We start from the raw sequence: 23,839 nt of genomic DNA, 5'->3' as shown, positions 1-23,839 counted from the left end.
GATCCTGCTGGGTGATCCCAACTTCCGGTGAAAGAGGAGAAGTGTCTCACACGATTACTCTGACAAGGCCTATCGTTACTTACCCGTAGGTAGTTGAACGGGGTTTCGGTAATAGCCATGGCTCTGTGATCGCCAATAAGCCATCTAATTAACTTTTTAAGAAATTAGGAGACGTCGCCGTAGACGCCGCTTTGACTAAACGCCACATCGTCAGAGCCACAGGTTTGAACGTTACCCCGCGACTGCCAGCTAGTTAGCTAGCTAGCTAAAGACGCAGCTAGCTATTCGCCAACCAAGCACCTCTAAATTAGGTCCTGGTGTCTATTTCAAGATGTCAACGGCGGGGTTTAACTCTCAGAATGGGACAGGGACAGGACAGACATATACGAATGGTGAGTAACATTCAAATGTAAGTAAAGTTAGGTCACGGCAAAGTAGCTAATAAGAGCTAACTCGCTTTGCGTAAGTAATAAGCTAACATTAGCATCAGTTCTTGGACCCTGTTTCTGTGGCTATTTGCTAACTGTTAGCTAACTGCCTTGCTTAGTAACGCTGTAACTATAGGTAGCCAAGCAAGAGCGAGCTGTCAGGTATAGTTATGTCGGGACAGCTGCGGTTAATCTTGACCTTTGTTATCTTAGTGACATAAGATGGCAAAAATAGTGTAAATCGTAAGGTACGCTACCTGCCTTGCTAACTATTTAACCATTGCTGGCTTTGGCTTGTTGAGCAGGAAGACCAACAGGTTGACAAATCGAGGGGTCAACAGGCATTATGACTTTTGAGACAAGCGTTGGGTTGTCCCATCTTCTCCCAGTAAACATAACGGGGATCATGATCACACCGCCTATCTAGGACTTGTTATATCCTCTCAAATAGCTGCTCAGTTAGCCCGAACTTCCCCTGTGATGGAGAAAACATCTAACGAGCTTTAACTTGTGTTTTCCCACCTGTCTCCATATAGTTTTTCGTGTACAGTGACATTGTCCATTAAAAATCCCACCTGTATGTTTATTAGCTCATTCACTGTTGAGCAATACTATTCTTTAGCAGGCTAAACAGCTTGGGAAGCTTTTGCTTTCTGCGTTTGACTGTACATGTGGCAAATTGGGGATGATCCAGATATGTTGCTGCACAGCGTTCTCCAGGCTCATCCAATTACCTACAGCAGTTTGAGGTTACCCACACATTTCTATCGGATTTCCATGAATGCTAGGGAAAAACAATCCGAGCACACTCAGTAACATCTAACAAAAGTGTCATTGTGTGCAGCCTTCAGAAACGTTTTATCGCTGCATGTGAAGGAGCTCCCTTGTACTATGCAGATGAAGCAGTTGCAGCTCGAGTTTAATGCCTCAGGTGGTTTTCTAAAACTGTAGATATACTGTGTTTGTCTGAACTGTGTCTCAACTTCTAATTGCTCACCACAGTTTCCCTTGATCACATTCCTATCTCCCTTGAATCAGATTGGTCATTGACATAAAGAATGTTAATCTAGCTCTGTTCTTTGAGCTTTGATAAATTTGAAAACAAAGTCTCACTGACAACAGAAACAAACCATGAAAACACTTAATTAATGCTGGATGCCATGATGATAGAAGTGTCTTTATAATGAATCATGAAAAAGTGATGAGTGTGTCCAGAATATGTATATTGTCAAACCAATAAATGGCTACATATCAAATGTATTTTCCACAACTGATGTGCATACAGTAATAAGAAGTGTGGCCAAAAGCGTCATGTATAAAGGTCACAGTTAGGGGTGTCACTTGACTGATTGATATTTTCCTGCATATTCTTATCGTATACCAATTTAATGTTAATGAAGCCAGTTTTAAAATGTTTTACCTTTTAGTGGTTTCATTTTTTGATTTGCTTAGAGGTCTATCTTCTCCTCTCTTAGGAAGGACAACAATTTGAGGTGGATTATATGCTTTCATCTATCTTTGCTCATTGAGAAGAGTTGTTTTGTAATCCCTTCTCACTCTGACGCTCATTTAGCTCTGCTTCCAGTTATGTAGTACAAGACTAAGTGGATAGGGGTAAGTCTGTTTGCGTAATGTAATCATTTAAGGTGGAAAAAAAGATGCAATTAAAAGTGCTGCAGTTGAAGCACTCTTTCCTGTTGGATTGTTATTTAAGTAACACATTAATTAATATGAGTTGTCACTGTAACCTATTTCTTTCTTTTTGTCCGACTGACCAGTGGATATGTGTTAAAGATCTGTTTTTATGCTGGTGTGAATTCCAAAATCTACCAGCCACTCGACAGATAACCATTGTTTTTTTGGCTGCACTTAACTTTCTTAATTTACCAGCATTTGGCTGGTTGCTGGTGCTAATTTCCAGTCTTGACACTGTAGTTCTTGGTATTGATATTTCACATCCAGGATATTAAGAAACAAATGCCACAGTTAAGTCTGATGTTTGCACAATATATAGTTAAAGCATTCCTAATTGTGCGAAAGTGTCTGTGGTGATTAACTACGGTGGTCTGCCAAGTAAGGTCGGACCTGACTTAGAGCCCCACACACACTGTCACTGAGGGCAGATCATGGTGAATTAAATCCAGGTAAAGAGATTAGACCGTGAGCTGTCAGTTCATTGGCCGTTTGGTGGATCTGAGTGGTTTTCACTTGGTGTCATCGCTACTAGTACTTTGCCATCTGCTTTTCATTTACCTTTTTGAACTGTGCTTCAGATTTATCCTGAGGGCTTGCTTGGGTTTAAGACACTTGAATGACAAACTTTTCAGACACAGAATCCGTAACAATGTTGACTTTGTCTGTCTGGAAGCTCATGGCTTGGCTTTTTAAGCTTTCAAACGCAAGGCTACCTTACAGAAGCTTTCCAGAATTGCTCTGGTCAAGCATAACAAAACCATAAGCCAGAGCACAACAATCCTTGGTCAGATTTTGGCATTTGGCACAAAAGTGGGAGTGCAACAGCCCGTTGTCTTCTTGTCACAGTGGCAACACTGCTGGACAACATTTAAGGAGTGAGGTGTGTGTCTGAAAGAGCTTTGGTGTAATTTTGATTGCTAGATCTGTATTATCCTTGGTACAAGAAATGCGTAATAACCAAATAAACGTAGGCTTGTTATTTTTGAACTAGAATCTCTAAGATCCCTGTTTTTTTCTACCTCTCTTCCTCAGGTCCATCACAGAATCCAGTTGCCCTGCAGCAGCTGCCAGGGGTCAGCTATGGCATGACTCACCAACCAACCTACAATCCAATGCAGGCCAAAGCTCCCCCACCTCCCGGCCCTGGACTTTACCCCTCTGGGCCATACCAACCTGTTCCTCCAGGCAGCTCCTACCAGCCTGGCCCACCACTCACTTCCTACCCAGCTCCTCCAGGCCAGTCGCTGTTGACCAGGCCTCTCATGGGAGGTCCTCCATCCCATACCCCTCCTCAGTCTGCCAGCCCCAGCCCTGGTCCTCGGCTGCCCCCTGCACAGGCCACACCTCCCCCTCCTGCTGTATCTTCTAGTAGCTACTACCCAAATCCCCAGCAGCCGCACCCCATGGCGCCAGCATGGCAGTACAACGCAGCTCCCCCACCAATGGGGCCACCCACTTCCATGAGCACACCTCCCCGCGGCCCCGTGGCTAATCATGTGAACCCAGCTGCAAGCTCGACAGCACCGCCACCACCACCAACATCGGCAGCTTACAGCTCTGCACCACTAGCCCATGTGTCCCATAGTGTCACCCAGCCCCCAGGTCCAGGGATCCCCCCCACCTCTCTGCACGGATATACCCAGCCAGGTAGGAACACTGGTGTCTGAACGCTGAAGTCTAGACTGTGTCATCCCTATGCACAATACGATTTTATTTTCAAAGATAGGATAAGACAAATTCACAGAGAGGACGTAAGCAAATGAGACTCCTAATGATGCAGGCACTCCTTGGGTCAAATCAATAAAAAGATGAATCATCCTTTCACGTTTAAGTAAATCAGATGAGCAAACTTTAGCTCATTAATTCCAGTGTCCCCATTACCTAATCATTGTAACGTGTGTAATGTGTATTTTTTAAAACATATACTGTTTCTTCAAGATATCCACTGCTATCCTCTTCTAGTGACCTTTCTATAACTTTGATACTATGTCTTGTCTTTTTTCCTCATCATTGTCTTCTTTCACTGACATGTGCTGTAGATATGCCTATCAAGAATGCTGATATGTTGGAGCTGGACCTTGACCTCTGTTCTTTGAACATGTTGGCTGGCAGCTGCCTCTGGCTCCCTCCCAGGCACAGAGACTCATTTACACTGAATCTGAACAAAGTTCAAATCAGAATTTTATTGTTTCAAATGTATTTCTGATGTTGCAGTGTGACGTGGCTTTCAGGACAAGTCCAAAATTTTGTTTCGGTGTCTGATGCAGGCTGTGTTGCTAAAATGTTTGCTCTCTTCTGGTGATATTAGCAGAATGCACACAGCCGAATCTTTTGGGCATTTTGAAAGCTGTAGGTAGTAGTTTAATTTCTTGTTGTGAGAGTTGAAGGTTGTCTCTCCTGAGAAGTATTTAGCTCCCACTAAGACCACTTATTGAGTATCTCAGTAATTTTCATGCCAACTAGTCATTCATATTTTCTGCAGAGGAAGTGGCTAAGTTGTTAAGCAATGTGACCATGAAGCTGGTTGTGGAACCGTTGAGTGATTTGTCATTGCGTTTTGTAAATTAACCTTGATTTTTAAAAAGCTATTTTTAGTGCACTACTTGTACAGAGAAGCAGAGTTCACATGGTCGCCTCAGTCTCAGTTCAGTTACCAGCATTTCTCTCAATCTTATGGTTTGGCTTGAAATTGCTGTTCACATTCACACCCTTAACAAGAAGAGTCTGCTTGGTTTTAGCGACCTTTCCCCCAGCAGCACCATCAGCGCATATCTTCCCCAGTACAATGGTGACAGTGAAAGAAGCAGCTAACTGGAGAAATTATTAGGTGTTTGTGGAGATGTGTGCTCTGTTGACTGGTTTCTTGCTTTAAAATGTCACACATGTCGCAAGCAATTCTCAAATGTCACCCATTTCACCACCAGCCACAATAATCTGTTGGAAAGTTTTGGCTCTATTGAGCTGCTGAAAGCTTCATAGTCCAGTTAAACATGGTTCAGTCTTCAGTTTTAACAGTCACAAAGTATTTTTTTCAGTAAAATGTTTCAGATTAAATAAACATGCCACAATGCCGTTATGAAACGCCAAAAAGTACCGTGCACAATCTGCAGTAAAGAGGATTATCTTTTTAGTCATTATCGTGCAGCTTCATCTCAGTCCAACGTCTAATCAAATTAAGTTTTTATGCTCTGTTTGGCCTTGTGTCCCTGAAATTATAGAATCTTTCCTATAAATAATCATTTGTCAGTGTAAGAGCCACTTACCATTTTCTGTCACTACTGTAAGAATAATCCACCTGACCCATTATGCATGGTATTCATCATGCCCTCAGTGGACAGTGTCATTTATAAAAATGGCGTATACATCTTTATACACAAAAGTGAGTGCTTATTCATCAATAAGTTAATGAAACATCTGCATTGTCTGATTTATGAGAGATGGACTTGTCTCTCTTGCTGTGACTGTTCTGACTTTAGCTGGCTGTGGGTCAGTAGTGCCACCAGCTGTTGTCGCCTCTAGTCAGAGCTTATAATGTTACACATCAGTGATGCCCCCTATCCCTTCCTCTTGATATGTGGCAATATTACAGAGTGCTCTTGATTTACATGACACAGTGATGTTGACATAATTTTCAGAGTCATAACTCTATATCCTAAATTGCCTCAGTGACAGTGCAGTTTCACCCGAGATTAGGGCTAAACTACAATACATGCACAAAAAGTCAAATTGCGATTATTTTGACAGATCATGCGGTTGCCACATGAGTCGAACTTTTAGTAGGAATGGTCATCTTTGCATTTCATTTTCACTGAGAATTTTTTTTTAAAAATGATGATGCTGTGATTTTTGCTGGGGTGTGTACCAAACAAGCATGTACCCTTACGTCTAGAATATTATTTGTAGGCCGGGGCATCTCTGTAGTACCACATTTATAATGGTTTGTTGTGGCACATTTAACCTTATCAAAAAATTGCAGCTCCTGCGATTTGGATATTGAACTTGACAATATGGTGATTTTGATAATGTTTTGATTAACTGTGCAGACCTGCCTGTGATGATGGAGGGTGTTGGCCAATGTGTGTCTTCATCTCACAAAAATGACTGCTGAAGCAATAAGTCTATTTGAAAGAAAATTATTGAACAACTTTGAAATGAGATTAATTGTATTTCTTGCTTTTTCTTTTTAGTAAATTGTGTTAAGCATTGCTCACTCTTTTGTCACATTTTACATACTAAATCTGTCATTGATGATACAGAAAGTAAAATCAAAAGATGAATCTAAATCTGTAATGACATAAAAATAATCACGAGTTGCAGCTCTAAGAAGACTCACTGTTGTTGTTTTTCACCAGGCACTGCACCACCGCCAATGACTCCCATGGCTCCCCACACATACCAACCAAGCAGAGCTCCCTATGGCCCCCCACCCACAGGCCCCCCATCAACTATGAAACCCCCACCGCCTCCCACTGGACCCCCAATGGCCAATGCCACACCTCCACCCCCCAAGGCAGATGGTAAGGTCTTTTAAAATCTTGACGCATAACATTTTTGTGCTTTGTCTTTGGGTATGACCACCAATAAAGACTGCAACACACTAATGAGTGACACATCCAATTTTGTTTATACTTGACTACATTACATTGTTTATTTACATTTTGCATTGTCTGATTTAGTTTGAGTGCTCTCAGGCCTAGTTCATGCGTACACACCGGGATTTTTGTAACCATAGCCTTTTCTGTGTGTTTTGGCTTTTTGTCCACATACAAACTGCATTTAAGGTCACTGAAAATAAACCTTTTGTTAAACTCCCTCTAGGGTGAAGACTTACAGAAACTATGTTTACAATGTTGCCACGTACACAGGGAAAACTGAGGTTTTGGCTCTTGACATCAGAGTGTCCGCCTTTCTCTGCTTTTGTGAGGCATCACAAATGAGGCAACATCTTGTGCAATTTCGGATGTGATCAAAATAGTGCCGGCTCTAACCTTGCTAACAGGATGTTTCGCATGTTTACGCACAAATGTAGAGTTACTCCTCCACTATATTAAGGAACAGAGGCATCAGATTCAGCTACAGAGGTCACTTCTCCCAGTTACCTTCCAGTGATGGCTTTATTTCAGGCTTCTGTTAGGCCAGCAACTTCTTCTTTGCCTGAATTGGCCAACATGGCGTTAGGATTAGGGTTATATTGGCATCTGTTGAGTTGGCATGCTCTTGACAGCACTTCCATTGTGTTATTATGTCTTCATTTGGACTTTAGAAATAGTGCTTGTGTGAATAGGATTTTTTTTTTTTGAGAATGAAGGATGGAAACAGCTGTGTTAAAAAATACCCATATATGTGTGGACTAGACCTCGGAGGTGCCAACGGCCTGGTATGAACTCAGCAAGCTGACACTAGCAATTTATTAGGATAGCACTTGAATCAGCTGTGTTGGGGGAAAAAAGGAAGTGGAGCCGGTTTTCCACGAGACAGCATGACCAGTCACTTCAGTAGTTTGTATTTCAGACTGATTGCAGATGGATAGTGACATGTTTTAACCAGGTTGTAATTAAGTGTTTTAACTAGGTTGGCAAGCTTGTGTAAACATCGATGGTCAAAGTTAATATAGCACAACATTCTCATAATCAGAACAATGTCAGCGATGAGTCTGTATGTCCTTCTATAAGCCTGTCATATTTGTTCTGATCACCTTCCATTGTTTCCCTCCCTCCCCTCCTTCCTCTACATGCCAGCTCAGTGTGGGGGGGCTGTTAACAGCACCCTGCCCCCCACTGAGCCCGACTGCCAGGAGGGGGATATTGAATGTCCAGGTGTGGCCAAATCTCTCAGTAGCTGTTTGTGTCAGTGCTATGATGCCCATCCTGTCCTCTCTGTGCTGTTGTTCATTGTATCCAGGGATGCACTCATTTTTTTTGTCCCATAAGTTGATAACAAGTATGAAGCTCCGCAGAATCAGATGATAAGGGGCTCCAATCTGTTATTTTTACAATGTGCAGAGAATAAGTTCAAATAAACAAGATGCTTTGCTTTAATCTCAATAATCTGTGCTGCTTAAGCCCAGTATGTTTTTTTGCTTGTTTTTTGTATCAGTGCATCCCTGGTAACACATTTCCTGTTGGTAGTTTGTTTGCTTCTCTCTGTCATCCATTCCAACCATATGACCTCTAAATAAACATCTTAGAAGCACCAAACTACAAACATTTCTTTGAACACCATTCATTCCCATCATCACTGCTATTGTTTTGCATCTGTGCTCTTTTGTGTCCATCTTATATGTAACTTTTAGTGTAGATCAGATCCTTCCATATCCATCGCCTGTGGTTAGCGCACTGGGATAGAAATAGCAAAGAGTGTCACTAAAATTAATTCACATCACATCTGTGTTTGTTTTGAAACAGGAACTGTGGCTGGCAATGGCCCACAAGCACCAAACAGCTATAATCATGTTGACAACAAAATGGGTAAGGCCATTTTCTGCCACTTATTATATTCTTTTCACACCAACCTCATGTACAGCATAGGCTTACTAAGCAGGGGTTCAAAGCTGCTACACTCTTGCAGTAAATGGGAAAATCGCCCTCTTTCAATTTACATCACAGCTTTTGAAGGAGGCAGAGATTTTCTAAAAACAGTTTTTCTTATATTTTTATGACACAACCTCTTATAGTAAATCCCGCCTTCACAACTCTATTAACACTTACAACTTATGACCTTTTTCATTCATTTTTCTGCACTTCTTACTAAAAACACAGTGCTTAACAGTGACCATTGCCACTCTCACAACTTCTGACATAGACTGACCTCATTTCTGTTACCCTTTCTTCCACAGCTGGCCTGCCTCAGCCTGGACCACCTGGTCGGCACTTGGGCCACTACCCCTCCCTCCCCCCTGGGTATCAGAACACCTCAGCTCCTCACAACGCCACCTCCCCCATGCACCCTGCGATGCAGGCCGCCACGCAGCCTTATACTCAAGCACCTCAGTCATACCAGCAGGTGAGTCTCCGCCGTGTGTTGACTGAGTGCTGTTAGAGCATTTTACATAAACTGTTTGTTTGCTCATTCCACTAGGTGTGGAACGATGTGTCCCGCCATTTATGTCATGCATTTGCTTTACACCACGTTCACAGGCAAAGCCCTTCTGTCAGTCCAAGGTGTATGGAAACGTTAAGCTGTCACTGAGCTATAACTTCTGAGCATTTGTAGAAAGCTGACATAAAAAGGAGCAGTATCACAGAACATACATTCAATATTATATTTGTTATGTGATGTACATGTATTGTTTAAGGAACTAAAACACACACATTTTTAAGTTAATACCACCAAATGACTTTTTTAGGGACCAGGATAAGGTGTTGTTTTGTTTCTTTGTGACATAGCAGATGGTAGTCTGTGTCATCCATAACTGTAAACAATTTGTAAATATCAAATTCTGTTTTTGTTGTGCTTTAGCTGGGCCGGGACAACATAAAAATGCTGGAGGAAATATTAAATCTTTGTGATGTTTTGGCTTTAGAGGGTGCTGATTTAGAGGCAGTGATTATCCACAGGTGTCTACAAAGCATGGGTGGCCATCCATGCTAAATGATTTGGCTGTCATAACTTTTTGGTAGGTAGATCCACTGAATAGCTTGTTCCCCCTTCTCTCAGCCACCTGGTGGCCCAGGGCCAGCCCAACTGAGCCCGTCCCTGGCAGCCATGAGTCTCCAGTCCAGCACCCCAGAGGCTCTGAGAGTGGTCAACCTGCTGCAGGAGAGGAACCTGCTGCCACCAAGCCCGATCCCTGCCCCAACGCCCTGTCTCCCACAGGACCTGCAGAAGATCAACTGCAACCCCGAGTAAGCCATGACAGACTAGTATTGATAGCATGTGTCTATACTTATCATCTTTCATTTGATAGTTATTATCCTTTAAAACTGATATTACCATGATATTGACTGTTTACACTTCAATTTTTAAAAAAAAAAATCATTATTTATACTTTGTAAAGAAAATTGTAAAATGCACCTTAAGTGGGACTTTTGCATTTTAAGTTATTAGCTTAGAGTCAGCAATGAAATGTTAGCTGTTAAGCTGCCATTTCTGCAACTGTATACATTTTGTAGTAGATGAGCATAAACATTAATTTGTCTGTGCAAATGTTGCCCCATGAGGTTTTGGCTTAGATGTTCCTTGAAAACATTTATAAAGCATAAGCAATTCTAGTGACATCATGATCTGATGATGCCTTTCAAGTACAATGAACTACTGTGTTTGCTTCTCTCCAGGGTCTTTCGTTGTACGCTGACCAGCATCCCTCAGACTCAGTCACTGCTCAATAAAGCCAAGATGCCGCTGGGCCTGCTGCTCCACCCCTTCAAAGACCTCTCGGTACCACCTCAGTTCAATATTTAATGTGCACACACATCAGTTAGTGCATTAAAATCAGCTTAAATAACCTTCTTACTGTTGGCTCTTTATAATAACATTGTTTATTAGATGTCATGAAACCTGTTTTACTAATTGGGGTTACGGATTAACAGGAAAGCGGTGATCACATTTCTTCCCAGCGAAACCAAATTTTCTGGCAGTGTATGGGCTTAAACAGGCTCCTTACTGGTTTCAGCATGTTAAGGAGAAAGACAAGATAAGACCTTATTAAAGTATAGAAAAGTTAGTAATATACCTTTTGTTGTGGCAGCCAGTGATACCTTTGCACAAAGCACTCGGGGCCATTTTTGTTGTTGAGGTGATCAATGCTGTTTCACCATTTTAGTACCAGGCATCTCATAGGGGTGTTTAATCTTTATTTATTTCACTGCATCAATGTGAAGGAAGGTGGTGCCAAGAGAAACTAGTATAAACTAGTATTTTTGCTCAACAGAGCTCTTTGCTGAATAAGTTTATAAATAATCTACAGCCTCATCCTCTGCTGTGTTCCTTAGATTTTGATAATTTAACTACATCCGACTTTTACTGATTAAACACTGAGGATCTTCTCAACCCTTTTCCTCAGAACGGAATTTGACTAAAACCACCTCTGGGCAAAATCTGTCCGAATGAATTCATGTTTGTTCCTGTGTTAATCGAGGACGCAGACAGCAGAGATGTTGCACAACTTGGACAGCAACAAGAACATCTTTATTGCAATGCCAGTTACAATGAGTTACAAGGAGGTGAGTTTGCCTGGAGGCACTTCTCACACGGTTTGCTTTTGTCCTGTTGTTTTTCTTGTAGCAGCTTCCTGTGGTGACATCCAGCACCATCGTCCGGTGTCGGTCCTGCAGAACCTACATCAATCCCTTCGTCTCTTTCCTGGACCAGAGGAGGTGGAAGTGTAACCTGTGCTATCGGGTCAATGATGGTAAGAAAGGGGGAGGATTGATGTATGCTCTTTCAAATATGATCAGCTGTAAGAGCCACTGTTAAGCAGCACAAACATAAAACATTTTGGGGATTATATTGACATCTGATAGCCATCTACTTTTTCAAGTTAGCACAATAAGCTAAGACAAAACTATAAGGTGAACTAACTCAGGTATTTATTTCCTTCTTATTTCCTTCTTGATAGCATTTCCTTTTTCTTCTGAATAAATACCAGGGAAGGTTCCCTGAACCTGACACTGAGTTTCAGGGTAGATGGATTCAGTAACAGGAGAAATCTGTGTTTAAGTTATTCTAGGCAGACGAGAAGCTGCAAATGAAGACAGAGCAGAGCTGTTTACTTTTACTTAGGGATGCACCGAAATGAAAATTTGTAGCCGAAGCCGAATAATATTAAACGCTTGGCCGAATACCGAATATTGTTGTTTAGTTTTTCATTAGTTTTTGCAGATGAACCCCCTCCAGATTAGTGTTGTCACGGTACCAAAATTGGGACTCACGGTACGATACCAGTGAAAATATCACGGTTCTGAGTAGTATCACGATACCACAGCGAAAATGAGGCAGATGTGCCTTTTGTCATTTATAAAAAGATAAATCACTTTTCTATAATACATCAATGATATTTCAATGGAATAAATTACTTATTGACTTATTCATACTTCAAAAACAGCATCAATCAGTGATTAACATAGGGGGGATTGAAATAAAATAAATAAATAAAATAAGAATCAATCAGCCACCCTCCTCCCCTGACAAGTCCGTTCATAAGTAACGAACAGTCCCTAAAGTGCGGTGAGGTTTGTGGGCCATCACATACCTGTGTTCGGCTGGTTCGGCTGTTCAGGTACTTTTGGGCAGTCCACACGCCAAGAAGAGGATATTATTGGAGCTGACTTCTCCGTCGCGGTAAGCCGATGGCCGCCGTATTTGACAGGAAAACATTACTGTCTGTGTCTGTGTCTGTGACCCCCGTTCAACCCACATTCTGTGGGATTCGCCTTTCGTTTCTGCTGCTGGTTGAAATCTGTAGGCTGCTCGCACAGCGTGCTGAATGATTTAAGCCTAGTTTGCTCGTTCAAAACTATTTTTAGTCGCAAATGCGAGTGCCGCGACGAGCGGATCGCCACACTGCCGACATTTTACTCCGCCCGTCACGGACGCTGTTTGATTGCGTTATCAAAACACGCCGCTATTATTCGGCCTTGCTTTTAACTTATTCCACCGAATACCGAATGTGTTTTTTTTTTTGCAATATTCAGCCGAATATATTCGGTTACCGAATATTCGGTGCATCCCTACTTTTACTGAATTCAAGTTAATTATCCATCAGTTGGCAAATACCACTTCAGTCAAAGCTTTGGCTTGTAATTTATTGTTTTTACATTGTTAAAGATAGTTTCGGAAATGTATACATTCTTTTGCATCTCAGATAATACCTGGATATTATTTAGAATCTTTTATATCATGTAAAGGTTGGATTCGCCTGCTCATGTTAAAAGAAAGGAGACATCTACTTTGTAATATGATGATTTATTTATACAGAGATATGATAATACTGATATAAAGGGATGCATTTCAAGTGGATGCTTTTTTTTTTTTTTACAGTAATTAAATAACTTTGCATACATTATATTTGAAATGTTGATTATAAATATTTTTGTCTTGGTATTGATCTTCTCCTCTTACTTTTTCTTCACCCTTAAGATTGAACATTGAATTACACACAAAATCATACCCTATAACCTCACTGTGTGTGTCTGTGTGTAGTTCCAGAGGAGTTTATGTACAACCCAGTTAGCAGATCGTACGGAGAGCCACACAAAAGACCCGAGGTCCAGAACGCCACCATCGAATTCATTGCTCCTTCAGAATACATGGTAGGTTTCAACAGCTTTAATGACATCTGCATGCTTTTTTTATTGTAAGTGAGTAGCTCATTTCCATTCATGTATTAGTGGCAAGGCATTTCTTTCTGAACAAACTAAATAAGACATTTTTTTTTACTAAATTACATGTATGCAAAGTGGACAGAAATATGTTTGTGTGATTATGATGGTTTGTTTTTAATTGACCTTGTGTTATGTTTCATGTGTTTGCTTTGATTCACCCAGCTGAGGCCACCACAGCCTGCTGTTTACCTCTTTGTTCTTGATGTATCCCACAACGCAGTGGAGACAGGCTACCTGAATGTGTTCTGCCAGTCACTGCTGGACAACATCAACTCGTACGTACAACATTCAACTTCCAGTTATCAGAGACAGCCGGGGCTTTTTTTTAATGTAGGTCTTGTTGTGCATTTAAACTTTACAGAGGGTCGATGAAGGTATTTAGTCGTTTAGAAATTCATCAGAAATATACCAGAAAGTGGCAAAATATAGGAGAGTAGTTGTTTTATTATAGCAATAATGTAAAGTAATATAATTCAAGAGATGCAGCATGACTTTTTTAAGTTTAAGCGTGGCTTTGTAAATTCACATGAAAGTAGGTAATTCCTGTCACCTTAGTGCCAGCTTCATTGAAGTGTGCCTGTGTGTGTGTCCCAGGCTTCCTGGAGACTCTCGGACAAAGGTAGGCTTCATCACCTTTGACAGCACCATCCATTTCTACAACCTCCAGGAGGGACTTTCTCAGCCTCAGATGCTCATTGTGTCTGACATCGAAGGTGAGACACAGCTGACAGCAAAGGCCACAGGCTGATTACCACAGCAACATGACACCAGGAGTAATATATAGAATATCAAGAGATCCCCTAAATGCTTTTTAAGAGTGAACTGTTGCCTTCTGCTTTGGGTGAAACTTCTGTGAAATTTCTTAAGATGGATTTAGCTGAATTTCTAAATGTCAGAAACGGTAGAGAAAAATCACCAGGATTACGTATCATCATTTTTTTAATCTACTGATGTCAAGTCAGCTACAGCACAAACAGTGTCTCTGTTTTATGTTCTGTAAATGAATTACGTCATGGCAGCTGCACTATTAAAAATAAGCCTCATCACTGTTATATCAGCGTGTATGTCTTCATCATATTTGTTTAAATAATAACTGTTGTGCTCCACAGATATATTTTTACCAACACCAGACAGCCTTCTAGTAAACCTCAATGAATGCAAAGAGGTAGGAAATGTATTTTTATTAAAGCTACGTTTATTGAACATTATCTACATAACAGACTAACACCTTTTGGGTTCTCATTATTTCATTTTAAGCTTAGTTTTAGTTGTTTTTAAATATTTCTTTACACTGTTTAGGAACCAACTTGTACTCACTTCCTGAATTTGTTTTTCAGCTTGTGCAGGATCTGCTGAAGAGCCTCCCAACTTTATTTGAGAAGACTATGGAGACCCAGTCTGCCCTGGGTTCAGCTCTGCAAGCAGCCTTCAAGCTGCTGTCACCCACCGGAGGGCGCATGTCCATCTTTCAGACCCAGCTGCCCAACCTTGGTGTCGGGGCACTCCAGTCCAGAGAAGACCCCAACCAACGGGCATCTGCCAAGGTGAGAGAGACATCAGTGAGAAGTGTGCTGGACATCATACTCTAGGATGTAAGAGCTGTATACCCTACAGCAGCATTATGTTCCCTGAAAACAGATGTCATAGTAGATATTTCTATAAAATAGGACTACAAATGTTGACCCTGCTTATCAGGCATAATGCATTTATTTAGAGAATATTCACGGCGCAATTCCCCCGAAAGAATAATGGCATTTAAAAAAAAAAAAAAGTGTAAGTGTTTTTTGTTCAATTATGTTTAGGAGGAGACTGGCTTAAGAGGCTTTTTAAAATTAGTCTACCAAAGACAGTATCATGATCAGTTTCCTAATGGCAAGTTCATTAGCCATTAGCCAGAGTTTTGAGGACTATATCAGAAAAGGAAAGTCCAAAAATATACAGGATTATGTTCTTTTTTTGGCAGCTTGTTTCACACTTTCATGGCAACTGAAGTCAGACTTTTACTGTATTGAATAACCACACTGACTGAGTTCATGTCGTAAAAGTGCTCTGATTTAATTATGTGAAGTAATTGAAATGTTACTGATTTTTATTTTCATTTTTTTTCCTGGGACAAGATTTAGATGGAATAATTCAATCTTGAAAAGTGTCATTTGATTTTGACTAGTTTTATGTAGTCAACTTACATTTGTGATTTTGAGCTCATGGTCCCACCTACTGTGTTTTCCGTTAGGACGTCCAGCACTTATCCCCAGCGACAGACTTCTACAAGAAGCTGGCTCTGGACTGCTCCGGCCAGCAGGTGGCAGTTGATCTGTTCCTGCTCAGCTCTCGATACTGCGACCTGGCATCGCTCGGTAAGTCCCGCACTAAATGGATGGGAAAGTCTAGATGCATATAGAGGGAGGGTTTATTGGACTCTTTATGGTTTACATGTCTAGTGCTCAATAAAGAGTACAATTTCATAATTTAGGTTCTTGTTAAGTTTTAGTCACATTAAACCAAAGGGGGAAATCATTTTACATTATTGTAGGATAGCTTTATACTTATTTTAGACGTACAGCAACAACAGGCCTTAATTTCCAGATACGTCAGAAAACCTCTGGGAAAAGAAAAGCTTTGGAAATTTAGTGATCGAACCTGGAGCTCAAAAATACCAACTTGTTTGTGCTGAAAGCATGAATAATCAGTCCGTGAAAAAGGTGAACAACATAGCTTATTTATGAATCATCAGTTATGGCAAAAAGCCAGATACAGAAAGTTTTTCATAATACCAGATGCAAACACAGGAGCAGTGTGTGGGAAATTAAGCGTGACTCTATTTTTATCCTGTCAGAAACGAGACAATCAGCATCACTTCTCTTGTGTTCCTTCTCTCTCCCAGGCTGCATATCAAGATACTCTGCAGGGAGCGTTTACTACTACCCCTCCTACCACCACCAGCACAATCCTGCTCAGGTGGAGTGCTTCCAGAAGGATCTAAAGAGATACTTAACAAGGAAGATCGGCTTCGAGGCCGTCATGAGGATACGCTGTACCAAAGGTCCGTTGTCACACAAGCTGGTCCTTGATTGAACTTTGACCTGAACATGCATTCCTAGATGTTACTTTGAGAATTTCAAATTGTTTTAAGATGTTTACCTTTTATTAACTTCTAAATGATAAATGCAATGGGAAGGGTAACCCCTTACTTTTCATCTCATCATGTTTAATCATGAAGCATTGGGATTGGGCTATGTGTGGTCTTCCCTGTTGATTGATTTGTCTCTCACTGTCTCTCTGCAGGTCTGTCCATCCACACGTTCCACGGAAACTTCTTTGTGCGCTCCACAGATCTGTTGTCACTTCCCAACGTGAACCCAGACGCTGGCTTTGCGGTTCAGATGTCCATCGAGGAAAATCTGGATGACATGCAAGTTGTCTCATTCCAGGCTGCGCTGCTTTACACGTCCAGCAAAGGTACACACTCACACACACATACACCACCAAGGTTTTGTTTTTTCAAAGCCATTGTTAAAAATGAAAATAATTCATCTCTGCCTCTTTTGTTTAAATAACACGTGTTTTCTTAAACAGGCGAGAGGAGGATCCGTGTCCACACCTTGTGTCTCCCTGTGGTTAATTCTCTGTCAGACATCTTTGCTGGTGCTGATGTTCAAGCCATCAGTGGACTACTGGCTTGCATGGGTAGGTACTAAACTATCCAACATCTTTTTAGGATCTCCTCCAGACCTTTATGACATATTTAAATACTTATTTTGAAATAATTGTTGTTAAAAATTCTTACACTTTGCATCAACCTCTTCTTCATAATTCAAAAGTCTAGAATCTGTGAATATGCAAATATTGTTCATTTCGAAAGTTTAATAACTGGACAAGGGATGTCTTCTTCACTGAAAAGTTTGTTCTCAGTATATGCACAGCAGTGGTTTCAAGTTTCTATATCACACTTGTGTAAGTTAGTGGACAACGATTGTTTTTAAAAGAATATCACAAATCTTGCTCTTATGTGCACATGTCGAGCTGAGATTCAGAGTGAGCACAGAGAATCTTTCCTCTTTGAGCAGTTAAATGTGAAGACAGGTTGAGAAACAAGATGTTCTGGTGCTGTGTATAATAATTGAATGTCACGTTGGATGATTTGCTTTTATTCAGATTATGCATAACTTCAATGACATCTAATTGTCTTACCCCAATTTTAACATGAGCCGAAAAAGATTGTGCATCGTAAAACGTCTGCCTGCGTTTCAGAACTCGTTCTTTAACTTATTTCGTCGATTTATGCTGCACTAGTTCTCGCCTGATATTTGTTTTAACTCAGTGTTTGAGTTTACAAGTTACAGCTGCATCACCCTGTGTGTGGTAACTTTAAGCAGGAGTGTGATAAAGTAAAACATGCAGATGTCAGTTTTGTGTTTGATGGCTGTGATCATTTTCTGAATACTTGATTACATCACATGAAGTTGGTTGTGTGTGTGTATGTATAATATTATAGACTTGGATTTGTATAAAGCACCATTCACGCAAATTATTCCCCATTGTTGCAGTAAATAGTCTTTTGATTGGCTAGATACTAAATCATGGCAGGGGACTTATCCACTTCACTGTTATTAGAACTGACAGATGGAGATGAGTGGCGACAGCTGTGGTCACCTAGCAACCATCACATGCTGAGCATTTAGATCCGTGCTGGCTCATCTCATAGTCACTCAGAGAGCAGACGCTGATATTTTTGCTTTCTTCAAAATATGACACTAGCACTGTTGTTTGCTTCTTACTTCCACTGAGCCCACAGCTGTTCTAAACTGCTCATTAATGTGCACCATGGTACAAGTCTTAAAGTTGCATTTACTTTAAATTTATCAGAATTTTCAAATAATATTTTTTGTTAACTTTTTTACAATGGGGACCATCAAAGTCAGAATTTTTAAAGTCCCGCACATGTTGGCTTGAAAGAACGGGATTCCTCCTCCTCGTTACAACTGCGAATGTGTCCCTCTCTCTTCAGCTGTGGACCGCTCGGTGACGGCCAGTATGAGTGATGCCAGAGATGCGATGACCAACGCTGCCATCGACTCGCTGACGTCATACCGGCAGTCTGTGTTGACCATCCAGCAGCCCGGCCTGCTGTCCCCAGCCTGCCTCAGACTCTTCCCCCTCTATATCCTCGCCCTGCTCAAACAGGTCAGCCTCTTCCCAAGATGCAGTCGTTACGCAACAGCTGCACTGTCAAACACTGCTACACTTTAAACTACTTAAATCTTAATTTGTCAAGTGTTAGAAGAAATCACAGAACACTAAAGTTAATCTGTTCAGCATTTTTCAGCACTTATGAAACTACTTTTACTCCCAGGATTTTGTGTTTTAAACCACTCCTTTAAAGATTTATTGATCCAACTGATGTGTGTGTGTGTGTGTGTGTGTGTGTGTCTGCACTCTGCAGAAAGCCTTCAGGACAGGGACCAGCACCAGGCTGGATGACCGGGTGTTTGCCATGTGTCAGCTGAAGTACCAGCCGCTGGCCTACGCAATGCTGATGATCCATCCTGCCCTGTACCGTGTGGACAATCTGACAGATGAGGTGAGGAGGGTGAAAATTTTGGATATAGTTTCCTTGAAATCATAAGTTTCAGAAAAGGCATGATGAATGACTTTTTTTTTTTTTTTTATCTTTCAGTGTTTTGTATATGGTTAAGATTATGACTGGAATGAAAATGAAAAATCACATTTTTACTGTTTTGAATGGGAAGCTGAGTCATATTTTAGCTGTGAGCAGTGGGCTGAACCTGAAATGTCATCCCAGTACTTAAGTGTCTCCTTGTTACTGACTAATCTTCTCTTATCTTTTGTTTCCTGCATCCTCAGGGAGCTTTGAACATCAATGAGCGGACCATCCCTCAGCCCAGAGTGCTGCAGCTGTCTGTGGAGAAGCTCAGCAGGGACGGAGCTTTCCTCATGGATGCTGGAACGGTACGAAGCTTTACGTGGTGGTTTTAGAATTAACACTTATAACAAGCCAACGGAAATTCAAAGCTGCTGTCTCAAACCTGGCTAAATCTGCTCTGAGATGAACCCCTAAGGTGCTTTGGTTGAAGCTTCTCTCTATAGCTGTGGGTTGTAGGATGTTAAAAGAGTGGTAATAATAGCATAGTCAGAATGAGAGATTTCTTCTTCGGAAAAAGTAAAAACCAATGCAGTGTGCGTAGTGTGTGAAATTACATTTTGGGCTGTTGATGCTACCGTGTGTCATTATCCGTCTCTGTGCTTTTATGACGGTAAACATTGGCGCTAAGTGGTAGCTCTGTAATAAGGCCTTACTGATACTGATGGACCATGACATTTCTACAACACACTGGAGAAGAGTGTGTAAAATTAACATTTTACATAATGAAGTAACACAGTTATCCAGTGGGGCTTTGAATAGAAACATCTGTACAAGCTTCAGCTTTTATCTTTTATACTTCAGTCTCCCAATAATGAGATGCGACACTGGTCACAGTGATAGCTCTCACTTACTACAATAAAAGGAAAATAGGAATCTTTACTACACCCACCATTATTTTGTGATTGTATTTAATATATAACATATTTGTGTTCCTAAAGGTGATGTTTCTGTGGATCGGACGGAACTGCCACCCCAACTTCCTCACACAAGTCCTGGGAGTTCCCAGTTACGCTGCTGTGCCTGATAACCTGGTAGGAAAACTCATGTTGCACCAGGATTGTCCCACAAACTGGCTTGATGCCACGGTAACAAACAAATATTGGATGATTGGACAGTTGGGTAAAAAGTGACACTTTTGGCCACCAGATAAAGACGCCACATATGCAGCACTCAGTGCAGAATAGACGTGTGGCGTCTCATCACCCTCCTGCTGTCTGTAGCACAGAGTCAGTATGCGATGCTGTCATTGCATAGAATTAACAGAATACACAGGCCCCAGGCCTTTCTTTTTAACAAGTCGAGACGGAGCTGTCGCTGTCTTCAGTGTGTTGTTCTTCTGTGCTGTTGGGTGTTCTCTAACGGCAGACTAGAACATGTGTAGGTGTATTTGTTGTCCTGTCAAGTAAGACTTACATCCTGGTATCTACGGTACTTGAGAAAAATGAGTACCCTACACATTTTCAGAATTCTGGCATCTAGAAGTGTCCGTTCTCGTGACATCCCTTCTTGAGGATGGCATAATGGTCACATCTGTTATTGCACATACAGCATAGCTACACGTTCACTCATCGCATCCTCCTCCCACTCTCTCCTCTCACAGTATCTGCTCCCCGAGCTGGACACTGCCGAGTCGCAGAGAACCAGAGCTTTCATCGGTTGGCTCAGAGACCAGAGGCCGTTCTTCCCCTCCCTGCATGTCATCAGGTGGGCAACAGACAACATCCTGTATAAGAGAGTTGAGAATCAAGTTGGAACAATGTGGGGAAATTAAAACCAGCCAAAAGCTGCTGGTAGATTTTAGTTTTGGCAGTTAATGAACCGTCATTTGAAGGTCACCTTCTGTTGCACTCGGTGAACCCTGGAGAACCTTGTTGGCTGATAAAATCTTGAAAATTGTGACTGAACAGATCAATTTACAGTTAATGTGACAACTGACAAATAAACTCAACTGAAAATCAGAAAACTGGGCAGCAGTGAGGTTACTCAAGCTTTAACTGGAACAGAATTCGGAGGTCATTTATTACAAAAATCGGTAACGTAGAAAACCATTAAAGGCTGCAAAAGCAGTCTCGTAGATTTGAAAGGGATGAACTGAGTTTGTAAGTGTGCAAAAGTTCAGAAGTTTTCATAGTAAAACCAAACACTTGAATTACCTTCGCCATCACTTTGACAATTTCAACAACTACATCTGATGTCTCTTGACTTTTTTTTTTTCACTCTTTACCCTTTGACTCTCTCAGGGACGAGAGCCAGCTGAAACCCACCTTTATGCAGAACATGATCGAAGACCGAACAGAGTCGGCCCTGTCATACTACGAGTTCCTGCTCCACCTCCAACAGCAAATCTCCAAATAATTTTCAGTGGGACTGTGGAGAACAGGGAACACTCAAGTGAGGACGTGCATCAGTGTATGTGTGCGTATGTATGTACATGGTGTGTGTGTGTGTGTGTGTGTGTGTGTGTGTGTGTGTGAAAGCAGTGGAAGTCAGACTCAAGGATGTCTCTTGCTCAGTCTTCGGCTATGGCCCACCATCTCTCTGAGGAAAAGCTGAACTGATGTGACGTGTCGCTCAAATCAAACTATGTGACGGACAGTGTGAGGACAAAGAGACGAAGAATCGAATCTGATGCTTATTTGGCACTTTTTACCCAGCTGAAGCAGTGCGTTGGAAGAAGAAAAAAGAAGCAAGAAATCCAAGATGATGATGATTGTGATTATATATGTCAATGATCGAATGAATCAGTGTTTATTCTCAGAGAACAATGCTGTCTAACTGAGGTATCGTTCTGATACAGTTCAGGCAAACGGATGTGTGAAGTGTTTTTGTTCAAAAAGCACAGTCGTCTTTACTAAAACAAGTCAAATGTATGTTTGTGTGTGCTTAAGACTAGGTTTATGAGGAAGGTTAGTATGTCTGCGCTCAAAGACTGTTATTGAGTGTCACCAGGAGTATTTGTACACAGAACACCTGAGCTCTAACAACACTCTTACTATCGTACCTGAAGGACAGAACGTGTGCTTTTTTTTTATTTCCCACTCATTATAATTGTGTGTCGAACAAATGCGTAGACTCTGTTGTAAAAGGCAGGAATGTTTAAGGTGTTTGAAGGCGGATTGACCTCGCCGTCATCGCTGCCTTGAATGTGTGGACTCGGCAGTGGAAGGTCTATTTCATTGGTCTGATCTGTCCTTCAGCAACTCTCTGTCATCCTTTCTCTCTCTGGACATTCAGAACACCCCTGACGACATCGCTGTTCTGTTTGTTTGTTTCTTCTTTTTTTGTTTCCAGTTATCTAATAATTTATGAGACTCCCAATCTGATTAAATTCTATAATTGCCTTGTATGGGAAGTCACTTTTTATTATTAAACCTCTGTTTAAATACAGACTCTATATATGAAATATTTTAATATAATAGGATATGGGAAATTCTTTAACACAGACATAACAAAGCCATTGTGATCTTTTAATCATGCTTATTGATACTTGTATATTGAAAATACTGCATTATATAAAGGTGAAGAAATGCTGATGATTTTAGTATAAACAATAAGGTGAAATGACGCTAAGGAAATAAAATGTTTGGGACTTTTTAAATGTAGTTTTGTGTGTTGGTGGGTGAACAGTGTTGATTCAATGAAAGCAAAGACTACAAAACAGTATGGACCAATAATAGTCAAGTTTTCTCTTGACTCGGCGTGAGTTTTTTTGATTTGGTCTGATTTCATACAGTTTGTAATGTATGTATTATATAAGCAAACATGTATTTAGGAACAGACAAATATGTTTTGGTCTTGCACAAAATTGTCTTTCATAAAAAAACTGATGAAAATAAAAATAGCCTGTGTTTGTACAGAGTAAATTGCGGAAGTGTGGACTCAAGTCACATGACTTGGACATGAGTCCTAAATGATGTTATAAAAAAAAGTGTGCTGGGTATCCTGACAGAAGATGTGCTTTGAATCAATTCAGTAGTCATTCACTTTGCGTGAGCTGAATGGAAAGGTTTCTAACATGTAACTGTGTCGCAGGGAAAACAGACCAAAGCATGCCTGCTCATTTTGCATTGAAAGCAATAAATACAAATTCTAAATTGCATTCATTATCTAGGAAAATGAATTAAATGTCGCTCTGTTAAATGGCATTCAATTTGATGATGGTGCACATAATTACCTGTTCAGGACTTGGACTGCAGACTGACTTTTAATTTGAAAAACTGGCTTTGTCCCTCCTCTGGTAAATTGTGAATAATTGTAGTTCCAGACGGAGAATGGCCAAAAAATGATGCATCAACACAGCTTTTGATGTTATTAACAGTAATCAACATTTTCCCAACCCTATCTGTGAATACCATGTGTACATTTGTAAATCTTTGCACATGCTAGTGAGACCCATGATACGTTTATACTTACACTTAATTAAAGATTCATATTATTAATACAACATATGAATCAGCCAATAAATTATTATGTATTCTATGGACTGGGATACAGCAGTGTATAAAGCTGCATCACTAATTATAATTTTGTAAGTCTGAAATGGACCATACTGCATAATGACAACTTTAAATTTTGATGCTAATACTGTTGTACACTCAGGAGGATATTGAATGCATGTCTTTTATGTGTCATAAATTATTTTAACACTTATATTTTAATTTTTATGAATGAACTTTTACAATACAGTGTGGTCTGGAACATATCTTAACAGAGTAATACACATACAAATG

General features: G+C 40.8%; 1 protein-coding gene across 3 annotated transcripts; it reads left to right on the top strand.

Moving 5' to 3' along the window:
- Positions 1–9: 9 nt before the first annotated feature.
- Positions 10–22,972, top strand: sec24a (SEC24 homolog A, COPII coat complex component). 3 transcript variants are annotated; one of them, XM_050041520.1, is made up of 24 exons: positions 10–392; positions 3,156–3,770; positions 6,476–6,640; positions 7,862–7,939; positions 8,528–8,590; positions 8,959–9,125; positions 9,780–9,967; positions 10,397–10,499; positions 11,349–11,472; positions 13,263–13,372; positions 13,607–13,719; positions 14,039–14,157; positions 14,554–14,609; positions 14,782–14,988; positions 15,678–15,801; positions 16,329–16,487; positions 16,730–16,903; positions 17,021–17,131; positions 18,453–18,628; positions 18,888–19,025; positions 19,310–19,414; positions 20,048–20,140; positions 20,710–20,813; positions 21,350–22,972. In XM_050041520.1, exons 1-24 carry the CDS (start codon positions 332–334, stop codon positions 21,462–21,464), a joined length of 3,468 nt encoding a protein of 1,155 aa, XP_049897477.1. In that variant the 5' UTR covers positions 10–331; the 3' UTR covers positions 21,465–22,972. The 3 variants fall into 3 exon arrangements, with proteins under 3 accessions (XP_049897477.1, XP_049897476.1, XP_049897478.1); XM_050041519.1 differs by having other exon boundaries at positions 11,346–11,472; XM_050041521.1 differs by lacking the exon at positions 7,862–7,939 and having other exon boundaries at positions 11–392; positions 11,346–11,472.
- Positions 22,973–23,839: the final 867 nt, after the last annotated feature.

The sequence above is a fragment of the Epinephelus moara genome, chromosome 3 (genome assembly GCF_006386435.1).
Source record: "Epinephelus moara isolate mb chromosome 3, YSFRI_EMoa_1.0, whole genome shotgun sequence".
Lineage (NCBI taxonomy): Eukaryota > Metazoa > Chordata > Actinopteri > Perciformes > Serranidae > Epinephelus > Epinephelus moara.
This window is presented reverse-complemented; position numbering and strand designations above follow the sequence as displayed.

Bases quoted from the DNA above. Each gene is read 5' to 3' on its own strand.
- sec24a (XM_050041519.1), top strand. From the start codon at position 332: ATGTCAACGGCGGGGTTTAACTCTCAGAATGGGACAGGGACAGGACAG. The intron at 3,771-6,475 runs GTAGGAACACTG...GTTTTTCACCAG, and splicing joins GCACGGATATACCCAGCCAG to GCACTGCACCACCGCCAATG. The intron at 11,473-13,262 runs GTAAGAAAGGGG...GTCTGTGTGTAG, and splicing joins GTGCTATCGGGTCAATGATG to TTCCAGAGGAGTTTATGTAC.